Source organism: Stigmatopora argus, chromosome 15 (assembly GCF_051989625.1).
Source record: "Stigmatopora argus isolate UIUO_Sarg chromosome 15, RoL_Sarg_1.0, whole genome shotgun sequence".
In the NCBI taxonomy this organism is placed as follows: domain Eukaryota; kingdom Metazoa; phylum Chordata; class Actinopteri; order Syngnathiformes; family Syngnathidae; genus Stigmatopora; species Stigmatopora argus.
The window spans coordinates 12,617,968-12,632,448 of record NC_135401.1 but is presented as its reverse complement, the minus strand read 5'-3'; the positions used below and the strand labels follow the sequence as shown (position 1 = coordinate 12,632,448).

The 14,481-nt window shown below is 39.3% G+C and overlaps 2 protein-coding genes across 9 annotated transcripts in view; both read left to right on the top strand.

The window, feature by feature from the left end:
* The window catches only part of LOC144089623 (apoptosis-stimulating of p53 protein 1-like), a 35,139-nt gene extending 32,452 nt beyond the window's left edge, over positions 1–2,687 (top strand). For all 7 annotated transcript variants that reach the window (XM_077620647.1, XM_077620646.1, XM_077620648.1 and 4 more), the window contains 3 exons: positions 573–739; positions 859–1,058; positions 1,689–2,687. In XM_077620647.1, coding sequence (XP_077476773.1) covers positions 573–739; positions 859–1,058; positions 1,689–1,730 — 409 coding nt within the window. In that variant the 3' untranslated portion in view covers positions 1,731–2,687. The remainder of the gene's footprint in view (positions 1–572; positions 740–858; positions 1,059–1,688) is intronic.
* Positions 2,688–5,464: 2,777 nt separating this feature from the next.
* On the top strand, positions 5,465–14,304 carry sdsl (serine dehydratase-like). Of its 2 annotated transcripts, XM_077620511.1 has the most exons (11): positions 5,465–5,635; positions 5,763–5,799; positions 5,899–6,038; positions 6,682–6,770; positions 6,859–7,092; positions 7,173–7,303; positions 7,388–7,474; positions 7,823–7,925; positions 9,293–9,358; positions 13,725–13,814; positions 13,894–14,304. In XM_077620511.1, the coding sequence occupies exons 1-10, from the start codon at positions 5,489–5,491 to the stop codon at positions 13,756–13,758; spliced, it is 1,068 nt and encodes a 355-aa protein (XP_077476637.1). In that variant the 5' UTR covers positions 5,465–5,488; the 3' UTR covers positions 13,759–13,814; positions 13,894–14,304. The 2 variants fall into 2 exon arrangements, with proteins under 2 accessions (XP_077476637.1, XP_077476638.1); XM_077620512.1 differs by lacking the exon at positions 7,823–7,925 and having other exon boundaries at positions 13,894–13,948.
* The last annotated feature ends 177 nt before the right edge of the window (positions 14,305–14,481 follow it).

Here is a 14,481-nt window from a genome sequence, read left to right as displayed (position 1 = left end):
TAGATATTAAACTCTCTCTCTCTCTCATGATTATAATTTTGAGAGCTGGTTTCAACAGTAACAACCCTGCAACCAAACGTCCATTCGACCAAACGTCCGGTCGACCAAACGTCAGGGGACCAAACGTCAGGGGACCAAACGTCAGGGGACCAAACGTCCGGGGACCAAACGTTTTTCGACGAAATGTCCGAGCACCCATTTTCTGAAACGCTTATCCTTAGAAGGGTTACTGGAGCCTATCCAAGTTGATTTCGGGGACCAAGCAGGGTTTTGGATTTACATTTATTGTACTATGCTTCCATCTGTTGGTCAACTCACACACCACTTTTTTTAAACGTGTCAGATTGCCCATCCCAAGCGCCTATATGACAGTCATGGACATGTGCTATTTGGGGAAGGTCTATCCATAACAGCAACCTTGAACACAGAAGAAACGGAAATCGTACACCATATACAGGCAGCATCATCTTGAACTAGGAACATGGCCTACTAACATCCATTTGAAGACTTTTTTCATAGTAGTAATTGGATGTCATATTTTCCTCACATTTTCTTTGTTCCTTTTTGGTCAGGACACCTCTTCACTGTGCCGCTTCATGTAACAGTGTCCACCTCTGTAAGATGCTGGTAGAATCAGGGGCAGCCATTTTTGCCCAAACAATCAGTGATGTTGAAACAGCAGCAGACAAATGTGAAGAAATGGAGGAAGGTTATGCACAGTGTTCTCAGTTCCTGTATGGTAAGTGCTTTTGACAACAGAAACAGAATATAGCAGTTTAATCAGAGGATGTAATACAATCAATTCAATTATACATTCCATATGGATATCTTTTGTCTCATCAAGTGAATTTATATTAGGTGTACAGGAGAAACTGGGTGTAATGAACAAAGGCTTGGTCTACACGCTTTGGGACTACACGGGCCAGCAGTCTGATGAACTTACCTTCAACGAGGGGGACGCACTGACAATACTGCGACGGCGTGATGACACTGAGACAGAGTGGTGGTGGGCTCGACTTGGAGATCGTGAGGGATATATTCCTAGGAACTTGCTGGGGGTAAGAAACTGTACAGCTCACTGAAACCATCATTTACTATGTGCTGATAACAATCATTTTTCTTAAACAAATGCTGAAGTTGAAGAAATCCAAACAAATTGAATGTTTGAATAATCACATAATACTACTATAAATCACTGGAATCTGTCTTCAGAGATGATGAACTGCACGGTCATCAAACTTGCTGGCGGAGTGCATAGGTATATATTTCTAATACAATAATTGAAATAATTGAGGGTTCATTAAAAAAACAAATTTTAAATAAAAAACTAAAATTTAAAAAAGTCATGCGTAAAAATACATTATAAAACCTGAATTTATTCTAAATAAATTAAATGAAATTAAAATTATTTCAACAAAAAGGAACGTTTAAAACATTTACTGAAACACATTGTAATATACATTTAACATGAAGAAGCAAGACATTCAATACATTCAAATAAGTGGCAATGAAAACAATCAAACTGGAAGTGATCAGATTTAATTTTAGTTGTTATTATTTAGGCGGCCCGGCAGGCAAATGTTTAGCGCATCGGCCTCACAGTTCTGGGGTCAAGGGTTCGCTCCCAGGTCAGTCCTCACTGTGTGCATGTTCAAAAAATGAATGAATGTATTCTGGTTTCTTTCCAGCTGTATCCAAGGATCAAACCCAGACAACGCTCACTGGCCTAAATCCTAGATCTACTGCATTGTGCAAAGACATCAGAAGGCAGAGTGAACTACAAATGGAGATTTGAAGTAGAACGGCATGCGCAATAAGAGAAGACTGAAGAAGAGTTATTGGAAATGTTGCACACACTCATCACCAAAGAAAATACAACCATCTAACTGTTGCAAATGTAAGGCAACTGTTATAAACCATTTATTAAAAAGAGTTCAGCTCCATGAAATTCAGAATAGAAGAATATTCACGTCATTTTCACAACAATTACACAATATATCAGGGGGTACAAATATTATATTAAAAAATCTTCATTGTTATTTTATGGATAGTCAGGATTTTGTAATTTAAATTGATTTTATTTTTGTATGGGTTTATCGAAGTGGTTCCTCTTATATTCTGGTGAGGTGCAAAGAAAATAAAACCGTTGAGGTTAAATGTAAAGAAGCAAGTTGGTGTGAGTGGTAAAATGTGCATGTTCTGAGTGAGAATGTGGAGAGGCAGAATGCAAATATTTTATTGGCTTCACTGATTTATGTTAATTGAAAAAAAAAAATCAAAGTCCACTCATTCAAAGCATGCACTGATGTTTACTGTGCTTTTAATAATATTTCACATTTTACTCGCATTACAGCAGCTGAAGCTCGTACTTTGCAGAGGCTGCTCATGAAGGAAAATAGGAATGTTGTGGAAGGTTTTTTGTAAGAGTTTTGTATCTTTTGGTAGTTTGGAAATGGAGAAATTACATGCAATGTACTGTTGATTTTATTTTGAAGCAACACTTTAAAAACATGTAGTATTATCACCGGACTAATAACTATTATTAGGAGGCATTACCTCTGTGTCAAGAATGTATTTCTCATGTGCTATCGCCACAAAATGTACATTTAGTATTGCGCACTGACCTAATAGTCCTTGAGTATAACAATAAATACAACATGATGTTCATATATAATAATCTCAAACAAGGTGTGGTGTTTTATATGTTACTAATTTAAAATTCTACCAGCTCTCAAAGGAAGACAACACTGATAGGAGGCAGACAAATGAAAACGCTTTAAGATAAAGCCCTCTATTAAAAAAAGGAACCAGTTATGGTCATTTTTAGTGGCGGTACGTTGGTTTTTGGATGGGAACGTGGCCCCATCCAACATGGCCGTCAGGTAGGCACGTTCTTTAACTGGGTCACCACAACACACTGACTTGTCTTCGCCCCGCGTCATCGTAGTCACGCAATACAAAAGGGGCGTGTGCAGTGGTCGGCTTCCCATCTCCCTCAGCTTTGATTTGCTCCAAAAAGCAACAATATTGTCCACGGTAAGTCGGCGAAAACACTTCTTTTCCCACAGTGACCTTACTATCGTAAACACCTTCCACCTGGGATTTATCACGTGTTGACTTCAACAGAGTTCCGTTTAGTGTGGTTATTTGTTTTGGTTAATTATTAGTCGAATGCATTTTTTATTCCGCGCTAAAGTACGGTTTCTATTTTATGCATTAAGATTTCTCATTACATCTCATTTTCTGAACCGCTTTATACCCACTAGGGTCGCAGGGGGTGCTGGAGACTGTCCCAGCTGACTTTGGGCCAGAGGCGGGGGACAGCCAGCCAATCGCAGAGCACAAGCAGACAAACAACCATTCACGCCCACGCTCATATCTGGGGGCAATTTAGAGTGTCCAATCAGCCTATCATGTAGGTCTTTGGAATGTGGGAGGAAACCGGAGTACTCTAAGAAAACCCACGCAGGGTCTAGGGCAGGGGTGTCAGACTCGGGTTGGTTCGCTGGCCGCTTTAACGTCAACTTGATTTCACGTGGGCTGGAACATTTTAGATAAAATATTTAGATTTTTTTAAATAAATGGATTAAAAGAACTGGATTAAAAGCCCTGAATATTCAGTTTTTTATAGATCTAAAACAATGTTTATTTCAGCCTTTATTTTTAGATTTTACAAAATGATTTTTGAACTAAAAACTGAAAAAAATGATTAAAAAAATACAATTATTGATTTAAAAGGGGGAAATCAGGAAATTTAATATACATATATACTCTTTATTTTAATTTGATCCTAAAACAGAAAGTCGGCACTCATGATTTACTTTCCCGGGCCACACAAAATGATGCGGTGGGCCAAATTTGGCCCCCGGGCCACCACTTTGACACATGTGGTCTAGGGAGAACATGCAGACTCCACACAGGCGGACCAACCTGGATTTGAACCCAGGAAGCCCCCTGTGAGGCCAACACGCTAACCACTCACCGCCGCGCTGCCCTATCATGAACAAGTTCAATAAAAATAAAAATGCTAAATGCTACTTTTGAATTCATCATTAATCCAAATGAAGTAGTAACTATTTTAACATAATATTCTCTCATTTTGGTGGGCCGATGGACGAGTGGGATACTGGGGTGGAGGGTTCGATACCAGCCTGACTTTGTGGAGTTTGCATGTTCTCCCTGAGCTTTTTAGGTTTTTCTCTGGGTACTCCGGTTTCTTCCCACATTCCAAAAACATGCCAGGTTGGCTGGTTGAACACATTAAATTGCCCCTAGGTGTGAGTGTGAGTGTCATCCGTTTCCTTGTGCCCTGCGATTGGCTGGCTACTGATTCAGAGTGTTCCCTGCCTGGAGCCTGTAGTTGGCTTTGATCGTATCCAGTACCCCCGTGATCCTTGTGAGGATAAGTGGTTCAGAAAATGAATGATCTCATTAAATCATTGTCTCCCATTGTTGGTGATGGAAGTCTAACCCGTTTGAACTGAGAGGAATAGGCAGCCAATGAGTTAACATCCGGAATGTTATACAAAAAACACAAAATATTAAACAAGGTTTCAAAAATTATTAATCAAATCACTATAAACGTTGTTGATCCATGTGTCGGTAAAATATTCTCTTGAACCGCATGTGAAAACTGTTGTAAAGAGTAATAAAAGTCATTTGTAACAGTGGTGCCACCTGATGGTGCACTGGTTCTTACACCTGACTTTGATATTCGATTCCCACTCGGTGGCATTGTGATTGTGAACGTGAGTGGTTGTTCTTCACGTTGTGCCCTGCAATTGGCTGGCAACTAATTCCTGGTGTCCTCCACCTGCTCCCCGTGGTTGGCTGGGATCGGCTCCAGCCGTGTGCGGTCGTTTGGTCGCCGGTCTTTTGGTCTCCCGGACCCAAACAACGGGCGACCAAAAGACCGGCGACAAAACAAGGTAAAACAACACGGTCTACGCATCAATAAAAGCCAACAATGGCCATGAGCAGTTTCACTGAGCCGACGTGTGAGTGTATAAGAATTTGTATGTACATGCGTTGTCCCTTTAAGAAGCTATGTCAGTCAGGGTCTTAACAAGTTCTCCAACAAAACACAATAAAAGTACGGGAAATTTGAAGCTTTTCTTCAGCCTAATAATTAATAGGGCATTAAGTATGACTAAATAATAATTCACAGTTTGTATTTAGGGAATTTGAGCAACGATTTAAATGGTAATTATTAATAACCTTCCGGGCGACTAAAAGACCAGCGACCAAAAGACCGGCGACCAAACGACTGAGTACCGGCTCCAGCACCCCTGTGACATTTGTGTGTATAACCAGTACGGAAGTTGAATGAATATAACTGCGGTTCTCAATGTTTTTTTACCTACCAAGGAAGAGAAAAATGAAACAAACTCATACAAACCTATATGTCAGTTTAATCATCTAGCAATTTGTTATGTTGACAACCTGAATACTTTTTTTTGTTCAGTACAAGCTGTCTCAAAGCTGCAACATGACTGAACATTTCCATGTCAACACGCCCTTACTTGAAAGTGCTGCAATGTCCAAACGCATGGGAATAACGGTGTATCTGAAAATGGAGAATTCCCAGCCCTCTGGTTCATTCAAGATTCGGGGCATTGGATACCTGTGCCAACAGGTATGGATTTTGGATGTCCAGTAAAAGCATGAATCATTTTGAGAAGTAGAGTATAGTATTTCATTAACTACTTATTTTGAGAAGTAGAGTATAGTATTTCATGAACTACTTATTCTGTCCTTTGCAGCTTGCATCACAAGCCAAAGGATTTGTGTGCTCCTCAGGTTACCTCTAAATTCTTAGGGTGTCCTCATGTCACCATTTTTACGTCTGTTGGTACCACACAGTAAATGTTTGGATTGTAACATAATTCCTCATTTCAGGTGGTAATGCTGGAATGGCAGCTGCCTATGCAACCCGAAAAATGGGTGTGCCAGCCACCATAATTGTTCCCTCATCAACACCGCATTTCGTTGTCCAAAGACTCAAGGATCAACATGCTACTGTGAAGATAATCGGCAAAGTAAAGCTCTCTAAATATCAATTTGGGCATCAACTTAATGAATCAATAATAAATAGACCTGTTCCTGCCCCGTACACTTAGCCAGCAGATGGTGCCTAAATTGATTGGATTCACATGCCATAGTAATACCATAAATAGGGCCTCAAGATCGCAATTCAATAGTTCTCCAATTGACATTTTGCAAAATCTCCACACCAGCCTTAATTACTGTTACTATTCCATCAACCTGGACTACCTCAGTCGACACATTTAGCAGAAAAGTCAGTACAGACGTGAAAAATAAGGTAAAATTTAGGTCCGATTTGTGGATATTCCAGTGACATTCATTAAGATGTTTTATTCATGGATATTAATCATTAAAATTATTATGACTCGATCATTCATGGGTAGTAGAAATGCACCTACTGATGGCTGATGTGATACTGGTGTGTGGCCATAGTGAGCACTTCTGATGTTGCTCACAGTGGTCCTCAGTGTGCTCAGGAAGAATGTCTGTATGCCCAAACATATGAAAAATTAGAGGGAACATTGGTCTCAGATGTATGCCCCAGCCACCCCCCCATATCGCAGAGAAATATTTTGAGAAATTAGTACTGTCTACAGCATTCACTATTAAACTTAAAGCTACAACAACTGCACACAGGTATGGGATGACGCAAATGCTGAGGCTCTTAGACTTGTCAAAACTGAGGGTCTTGCCTATGTACCTCCGTTTGACCATCCCTTGATATGGTAGACAGTAATCATTTATTACTTTTCCAAAATATAAGTTCTCTCAAATCTTTAATATTTCAACTGTTCTTTTTTCCAACACATCCAGGAAGGGACACTCTAGTGTGATCTTAGAAGTTGCAGCCAGTTTGAGCCCAAATGTCAAGCCTGGGGCAGTGCTGACATCAGTGGGTGGAGGGGGCCTCCTTTGTGGGCTCGTCCAGGGCCTGAAGGATGTAGGCTGGATGGATGTGCCCATCATTGCCATGGAAACTGTTGGGGCAGACTGCTTGAATGCTTCAGTAAAGGCAGGAAGGATAGTTACTTTGGATGACATCACCAGGTTAAATTTATTCTTAGTACAGAGGATATCTCAAAAATGTCTCATTTTGATTTGTAATCTCCCTCTCTATCACTTCCCAGTGAGGCTAAATGTCTTGGAGCAAAGACTGTTTGTACCAAAGCATTTGAATATAGTCAAAGCAATGAGGTCAAAATCATTTCTGAAGTGGTAACTGACCAGCAGGCTCTTCATGCTGTCGAGACATTCTTGGGTAAGTTTCTGACTATTTGAGAATTACAAATTGTCAAGATTAATGCAGCCCTTTTTTAATGTTGTTTTCATTTACTTCTGCTAGATGAGGAGCGAGTACTGGTGGAAATGGCATGTGGAGCAACACTTGCAGCTGTTTACAGTGGAGTTGTGCACCGATTACAGGAAGAAGGTAAGTTTGCTTGATGTCCAATTACGTGGCATGCAATCATCCTGCTGTGAATTGAAATGAGTTCAGCACGAGTAGATGATTAATTGGGTGCCAGTGACAACGTCAGATGTTTAATCAATTTTAAGTGGGAGGGCTTGGCAGCGAATGTTTACTCCCACACTCATTTTAAATGAACTGGACATTTTCTAGAGATAAACTCTTTTTTATATTCACAGCAGAAGAATGAACAGAGACACATAATTAGACATCTTTCACCACCAGTGACATCAAAGGAGTTAGTGGATATTGGTCCTATGAATTAAACTATGATAAGCTAAAACATCGTTGAATGTGTTTGATTTGTTTCAGGTCGTCTACCACCTCTCATGGGACCCCTGCTGGTAATAGTGTGTGGGGGCAGCAACATCGACACTGAGCAGCTATCCATTTTGAAACAAAAACTGCAGACCAAGTAAATGTTTGGCACGATAATGAGAACATATTGAGTAAAAGAGTAGAATTGATTCTCAGCAGTGGTGGACCGTCAGGGCCTGCAAGGCCTTCTCTGCTGGCGTAAAAAAATATCTAAATAACAGACTGATGTTAATTATATTTTGTCCATGAATACTTATCAAATAATTCCAAATTGTCTGTCAGATTCCTTTCATTGCTTTTCCCCTGGTTGCGCTGCTTCCAGATGTCTCATATCATTTTCTGAACCGCTTTATCCTCATTAGGTTCGTGGGGGGTGCTGGAGCCAATCTCAGCTGTCTCCAGGCCAGAAGCGGGGGACACCCTGAATTGGTGGCCAGCCAATCGCAGGGCAAAAGGGGACGGAAAACCATGCACACTCATACCGAGGGGCAATTTAGAGTGTCCAATCAGCCTACCATGCATGTTTTTGGAATGTGGGAGGAAACCGGAGCACCTGGAGGAAACCGGAGCACCTGGAGGAAACCCACAGAGGCCCAGGGAGAACATGCAAACTCCACACAGGTGGACTTGACCTGGGTTTGAACCCAGGACCCCAGAGCTGTGGGTCCGACGCACTAACCATTTGCTCACCGGGCCGCCACTTCTAGATGTGTGTTTTCATATTTAAGCATTCAACCAATCACATTTAAGCCATTATTTGTTGCCAGGGTCAGAAATCTACCTGGAGGCCTTCACAATCAGTTCTGAAGGCCCTGCAGCATAAAATAAGCATCGATAAAACTGTTGCTTTAACCAATCAGATTTCGAGTTGGCGGCACCAACGGCTTCCTGCAGGCGTAGGGATACATCATCGCTTTCAGAAACTATGATTGGCTAGTGATAGAGTGGACAAGCCAGAGCTAACCAAAAGGTATCTGCATCGAGCTGCTCAAGCAGATATACGTATTCCTTAATAATATTTCAATTGTATGAGGAAACTATTGATGCTTTTTGTATGTAGTTGCAATAAAGATTTTATAGCCATAAAATAATAAAAATGTTGGTGTCTATTTTTAATACGCATGACCGAGGTCAGAGTTCAAATGTCCACCGCCATTATAATGGTGGATGACCCAGGAGCCTGTATGGCAGTGGACTGCAGAGCTGCTCAGAAGTGACGATTTACCGAAGAAAGACCTGATAAAGTTCTTATGGGACAATGCAGCGCATTTGGTACGTTGTCATTTAGGGTTTTCGAAGCCCCAGTTCTCATTTCAAGAGTGCTTTTTGACGGGGGAATACTTCGTTGGCATGATGTTGCCCCACGTGGTTGGAGACAGAAAAATGTTTGCAAACAAATTAGCTACATTGTGTTACCTCTAGCTTTTTATGTTTAATAAGAACTCATTCCATTATTTGTTTCAGTTCCTCAACGAGCACAGATTGCTGGGAAACAAAAAGGTGCAGCTTGTCGAGCTGTTTGACAGCAAAGTGAGTTTTTTTTTATTTCTGTTTTCTTGATCCGTGTAATAATTTAATATCAGTGTTCAGTATTCACAGCTTTGCTAAATTAGCTTGTTTTTCCATTATGATACATTCCAGTTTTGAATGAAAACACACTAACTGGCTTCGAGTTGATTTTTTAAGAGCAAGAACCTGTGGATAACTCACACACAGACAAGTGCCATCTAGTGGAGGTGTAAGGAATAAACAATACACTTATAGAAGATATATAAATAGTAAGGCTTTTTTCTTTAAAAAATCGACATAGTATAGTAAGGCTAAGAAAGTCGGAGAATAAATCTGACTTCTGATTCTTCTCCTAGTTAATGCTGTGGTCCAGTGGCAAAAATATCGATTCAGAACTAGAGGTGGGTATCAGGAGTGAGTTCAATTCCACTCTTTGCAATTCACAAATTGTTTATTGAGGTAATGAAAAGGATAAATATAACTTCCAATCACTTCATTTCAGAACTCACTGTGGTCCAGTTGCAAAGACAAACAGTCAGAACTTCTGTTGGACTCAAGTTCAAATCAGGAGTGAGTTCAATTCCACTCTTTGCAATTCTCAAATTGTTTATTGAGGTAATGAAAAGGATAGATATAACTTCCAATCACATCATTTCAGAAGTCACTGTGGTCCAGTGGCAAAGACAATGGGTCAGAACTTCAGGTGGACTCAAGTTCAAATCAGGAATGAGTTCAATTCCACTCTTTGCAATTCTCAAATTGTTTATTGAGGTAATGAAAAGGATAGATATAACTTCCAATCACATCATTTCAGAAGTCACTGTGGTCCAGTGGCAAAGACAATGGGTCAGAACTTCAGGTGGACTCAAGTTCAAATCAGGAATGAGTTCAATTCCACTCTTTGCAATTCTCAAATTGTTTATTGAGGTAATGAAAAGGATAGATATAACTCCCAATCACATCATTTCAGAAGTCACTGTGGTCCAGTGGCAAAGACAATGGGTCAGAACTTCTGGTGGACTCAAGTTCAAATCAGGAGTGAGTTCAATTCCACTCTTTGCAATTCTCAAATTGTTTATTTAGGTAATGAAAAGGATAAATATAACTTCCAATCACTTCATTTCAGAACTCACTGTGGTCCAGTTGCAAAGACAAACAGTCAGAACTTCTGTTGGACTCAAGTTCAAATCAGGAGTGAGTTCAATTCCACTCTTTGCAATTCTCAAATTGTTTATTGAGGTAATGAAAAGGATAGATATAACTTCCAATCACATCATTTCAGAAGTCACTGTGGTCCAGTGGCAAAGACAATGGGTCAGAACTTCAGGTGGACTCAAGTTCAAATCAGGAATGAGTTCAATTCCACTCTTTGCAATTCTCAAATTGTTTATTGAGGTAATGAAAAGGATAGATATAACTTCCAATCACATCATTTCAGAAGTCACTGTGGTCCAGTGGCAAAGACAATGGGTCAGAACTTCAGGTGGACTCAAGTTCAAATCAGGAATGAGTTCAATTCCACTCTTTGCAATTCTCAAATTGTTTATTGAGGTAATGAAAAGGATAGATATAACTCCCAATCACATCATTTCAGAAGTCACTGTGGTCCAGTGGCAAAGACAATGGGTCAGAACTTCTGGTGGACTCAAGTTCAAATCAGGAGTGAGTTCAATTCCACTCTTTGCAATTCTCAAATTGTTTATTTAGGTAATGAAAAGGATAAATATAACTTCCAATCATGTATAGGCGGGCCGCCTCGTGGTGTAGTGGGTAAGTCACCTGCATGCGACGTGGGTGTCGAGGGTTCACGTCCCGGTGTCGCCAGTCAACGACTGCATGGTGTCGGCAGTCGGCCGAAGGCCGACTGTCGAACACCACCAGGAACCCCCCCTCCTAACTGTCTTCCGGTCAGCCTTCGGCTGACCGGAAATATTGTTTTGTTTTGCTGAAAAAAATGACTAAGTCTTTATTTGAATGAAAAAAGGATTACTCATTTACTGAACTACTAGTGTAGTGATTAGTCAAACGAGAGCGGGATTCGAACCCCATCTCCCACATGGCAGTCAAATCCACTAACTTGAGGTCTGTCTGACCCATTGTCTTTGCCACTGGACCACAGTGACTTCTGAAATGAGATGATTGGAAGTTATATTTATCATTTTCATCACCTCAATAAACAATTTGAGATTTGCAAAGAGTGGACTTGAACTCAGTCCAGATTTGAACTTGTGTCCAACTTCAATTTCAACCCATTGTTCTTGCCACTGGACCACAGTGTCTTCTGAAATGATGTGATTGGAAGTTATATTTATCCTTTTAATTACCTCAATAAACAATTTGAGAATTGCAAAGAGTGGAATCAAACTCAGTTCTGATTTGAACTTGAGGCCACCTGAAGTTCTGACCCATTGTCTTTGCCACTGCACCACAGTAAAGTTGGAAGTTGTATTTATCCTTTTCATTACCTCAATAAACAATTTGAGAATTGCAACGAGTGGAATTGAACTCACTCCTGATTCCCGCCTCATGTTCTGACCCAATGATTTTGCCAGTGGACCACAGCAACAACTAGAAGGTGAAGAATCAGAAGTCAGATTTATTCTCCGACTCTCTTAGCCTTACTTGCCATGTCATTTTTTAAAGAAAAAAAGCCTTACTATACTATGTCGTTTTTTAAGAAAAGAAGCCTTACTATACAATATCGTTTTTTAAGAAAAAAAGGCTTCCTCTACTATGTCGTTTTTCAAGAAAAAAAAGCCATGCTATTCTATGTGGTTTTTTTTAGGAAAAAAAGCCTTACTATACTATGTTGTTTTTTAAAGGAAAAAAGCCATACTATACTATGTCGTTTTTTAGGGGGGAAAGCCATACTATACTATGTCGTTTTTTAGGGAAAAAGCCTTCCTCTACTATGTCGTTTTTCAAGAAAAAAAGCCATGCTATACTATGTCGTTTTTTAGGGGGGAAAAGCCATATTATACTATGTCGTTTTTTAAGAAAAAAAGCCATACTATACTATGTCGTTTTTTAAAGGAAAAAAGCCATACTATACTATGTCGGTTTTTAGGGGGAAAAGCCATACTATACTATGTCGTTTTTTAGGGAAAAAGCCTTCCTCTACTATGTCGTTTTTCAAGAAAAAAAGCCATGCTATACTATGTCGTTTTTTTTAGGGGGAAAAAGCCATACTATACTATGTCGTTGTTTTAGGAAAAAAAGCCTTACTATACTATGTCGTTTTTTAAGAAAAAAAGCCTTACTATACATGGTCTTTTTTAAACAAAAAAGCCTTACTATACATGGTCATTTTTTAAGAAAAAAGCCTTACTATACATGGTCTTTTTTGTAAATAAAAAGCCTGACTATACTATGTCGTTTTTAAAGACAAAAAAGCCTTACTATACTGTGTCGTTTTTAAAGAAAATAAGCCTTACTATACTATGTCGTCTTTAAAGAAAAAAGCCTATACTATGTTGTTTTTTAAGAAAAAAGCCTTACTATACTATGTCGTTTTTTACAAAAAAAAGCCTTACAATACTATGTCGTTTTTTTTAAGAAAAAAGCCTTACAATAAATACTATGTCATTTTTTAAGAAAAAAAGCCTTACTATACTATGTCGTCTTTTAAGAAAAACACTTTACTGTACATGGTCATTTTTTTTTAAATAAAAAAGCCTTACTTTACATGGTCATTTTTTAATAAAAACCCTTAATATACATGGTCATTTTTAAAGAAAAAAGCCTGACTATATATACATAGTATTTATTTTTTAAACAAATAAAAGCTTTACTTTACATAGACCACTTTTTTTTTTTAAAGAAAAAGCCTTACGATGTCCAGCTATTCAAGTCATTTTGCATGCCAGCTTTACGTTTGTACCAAATCTCGGGGTATTCTTTGCTCAGTTATGAAGCACGTCTAATAAGATGAATAAATATTTGACATTATCGTCGACAAGGAAAAAGAGTGTCGCCAAACTTTCGTCAAAACATATACTACTATATATACGTACCTTTACCCTGGGCTTGTTTTCCCCTTCACTTTCTTAAAGGAAGACCTCAGGGCTTGGACCTTTTCAATTTTAGTTTTAAATGTGGTTTTGACAAACCCCAAGTGAGACATTCATTCAACAATAGTGGAGGGGTCATTTTTGACTCAGGTTTAAACATATGGTAAAATAACTTTTTTTTTCCTCCGTGTAAGAAGAGAAAAACGGAAGCAATGATGACTTTTTGGGATATTTATTTTTAAATAAATGGATGGATTTGAAATGATTGACTGGAAAAATTCATCCAGGATGAAATAACTTGGGAAATGAATGTGGTTCATTTGTGCAACAAAATGGTTAAATGAGCAATTACATAATCACGCTGTGGTGTTTTGTAGATGTTTAAAGCCCCGGAGACGGTGGAGGAGGTGAAAGCTGTCAAAATCAACGAGAAGACCACAAAAGTCAAGGCAGAAGTTGTGGATGAGGTAAGACCTGTGTTTCAGGTTATTTTATTTCATGTCATGTGTACTAAACCTATTAATTTTGTATCTTGCTTCTCTTAAGGGTCCACCCAAGTTTACCAAATCAACGCTAAAGAAAGGGTGACACGGTGAACGGCACAATCTTTGACACATCTCCTCACTGGTACTTGTCCTTATAGAGCAGGGGTCTCCATCTCTGGTCCTCAAGGGCCCCTGTCCAGTATGTTTTCCATATCTCCCACCACATCTGAATCAAATGATCAACTCATCAGCAAGCTGTCCAGGAGCTTGATCATGATCATTTGATTTTGGTGTGTTGGAAGACATGGAAAATAAACTAGACAGGGGCCCATCGAGGACTGGAGTTGGAGATCCCTGTTATAGAGACTCAGATTATTTTTGAGTCTCTGCCTCGGACAAAAAGAAAACGCAAACCAAGCCACTGAGCTTCAAAGTCATCAGAGGGGTATGTCTAATATATAGACTCCTAAGTGTGCTAATGGGAATATTAGTAATATTCCCATTAGCACACTTAGGAGTTGGCATCACATTGAAGTGTTGATTGGTGTGTCCAGTCTTTTCTCCACCGGCAAACATAAAATAAGACAGTTAGAAATATATTTAAAAGGCTTTGAATAAAATCCTGTCAAAAAAGACTTGATTTTCTTTT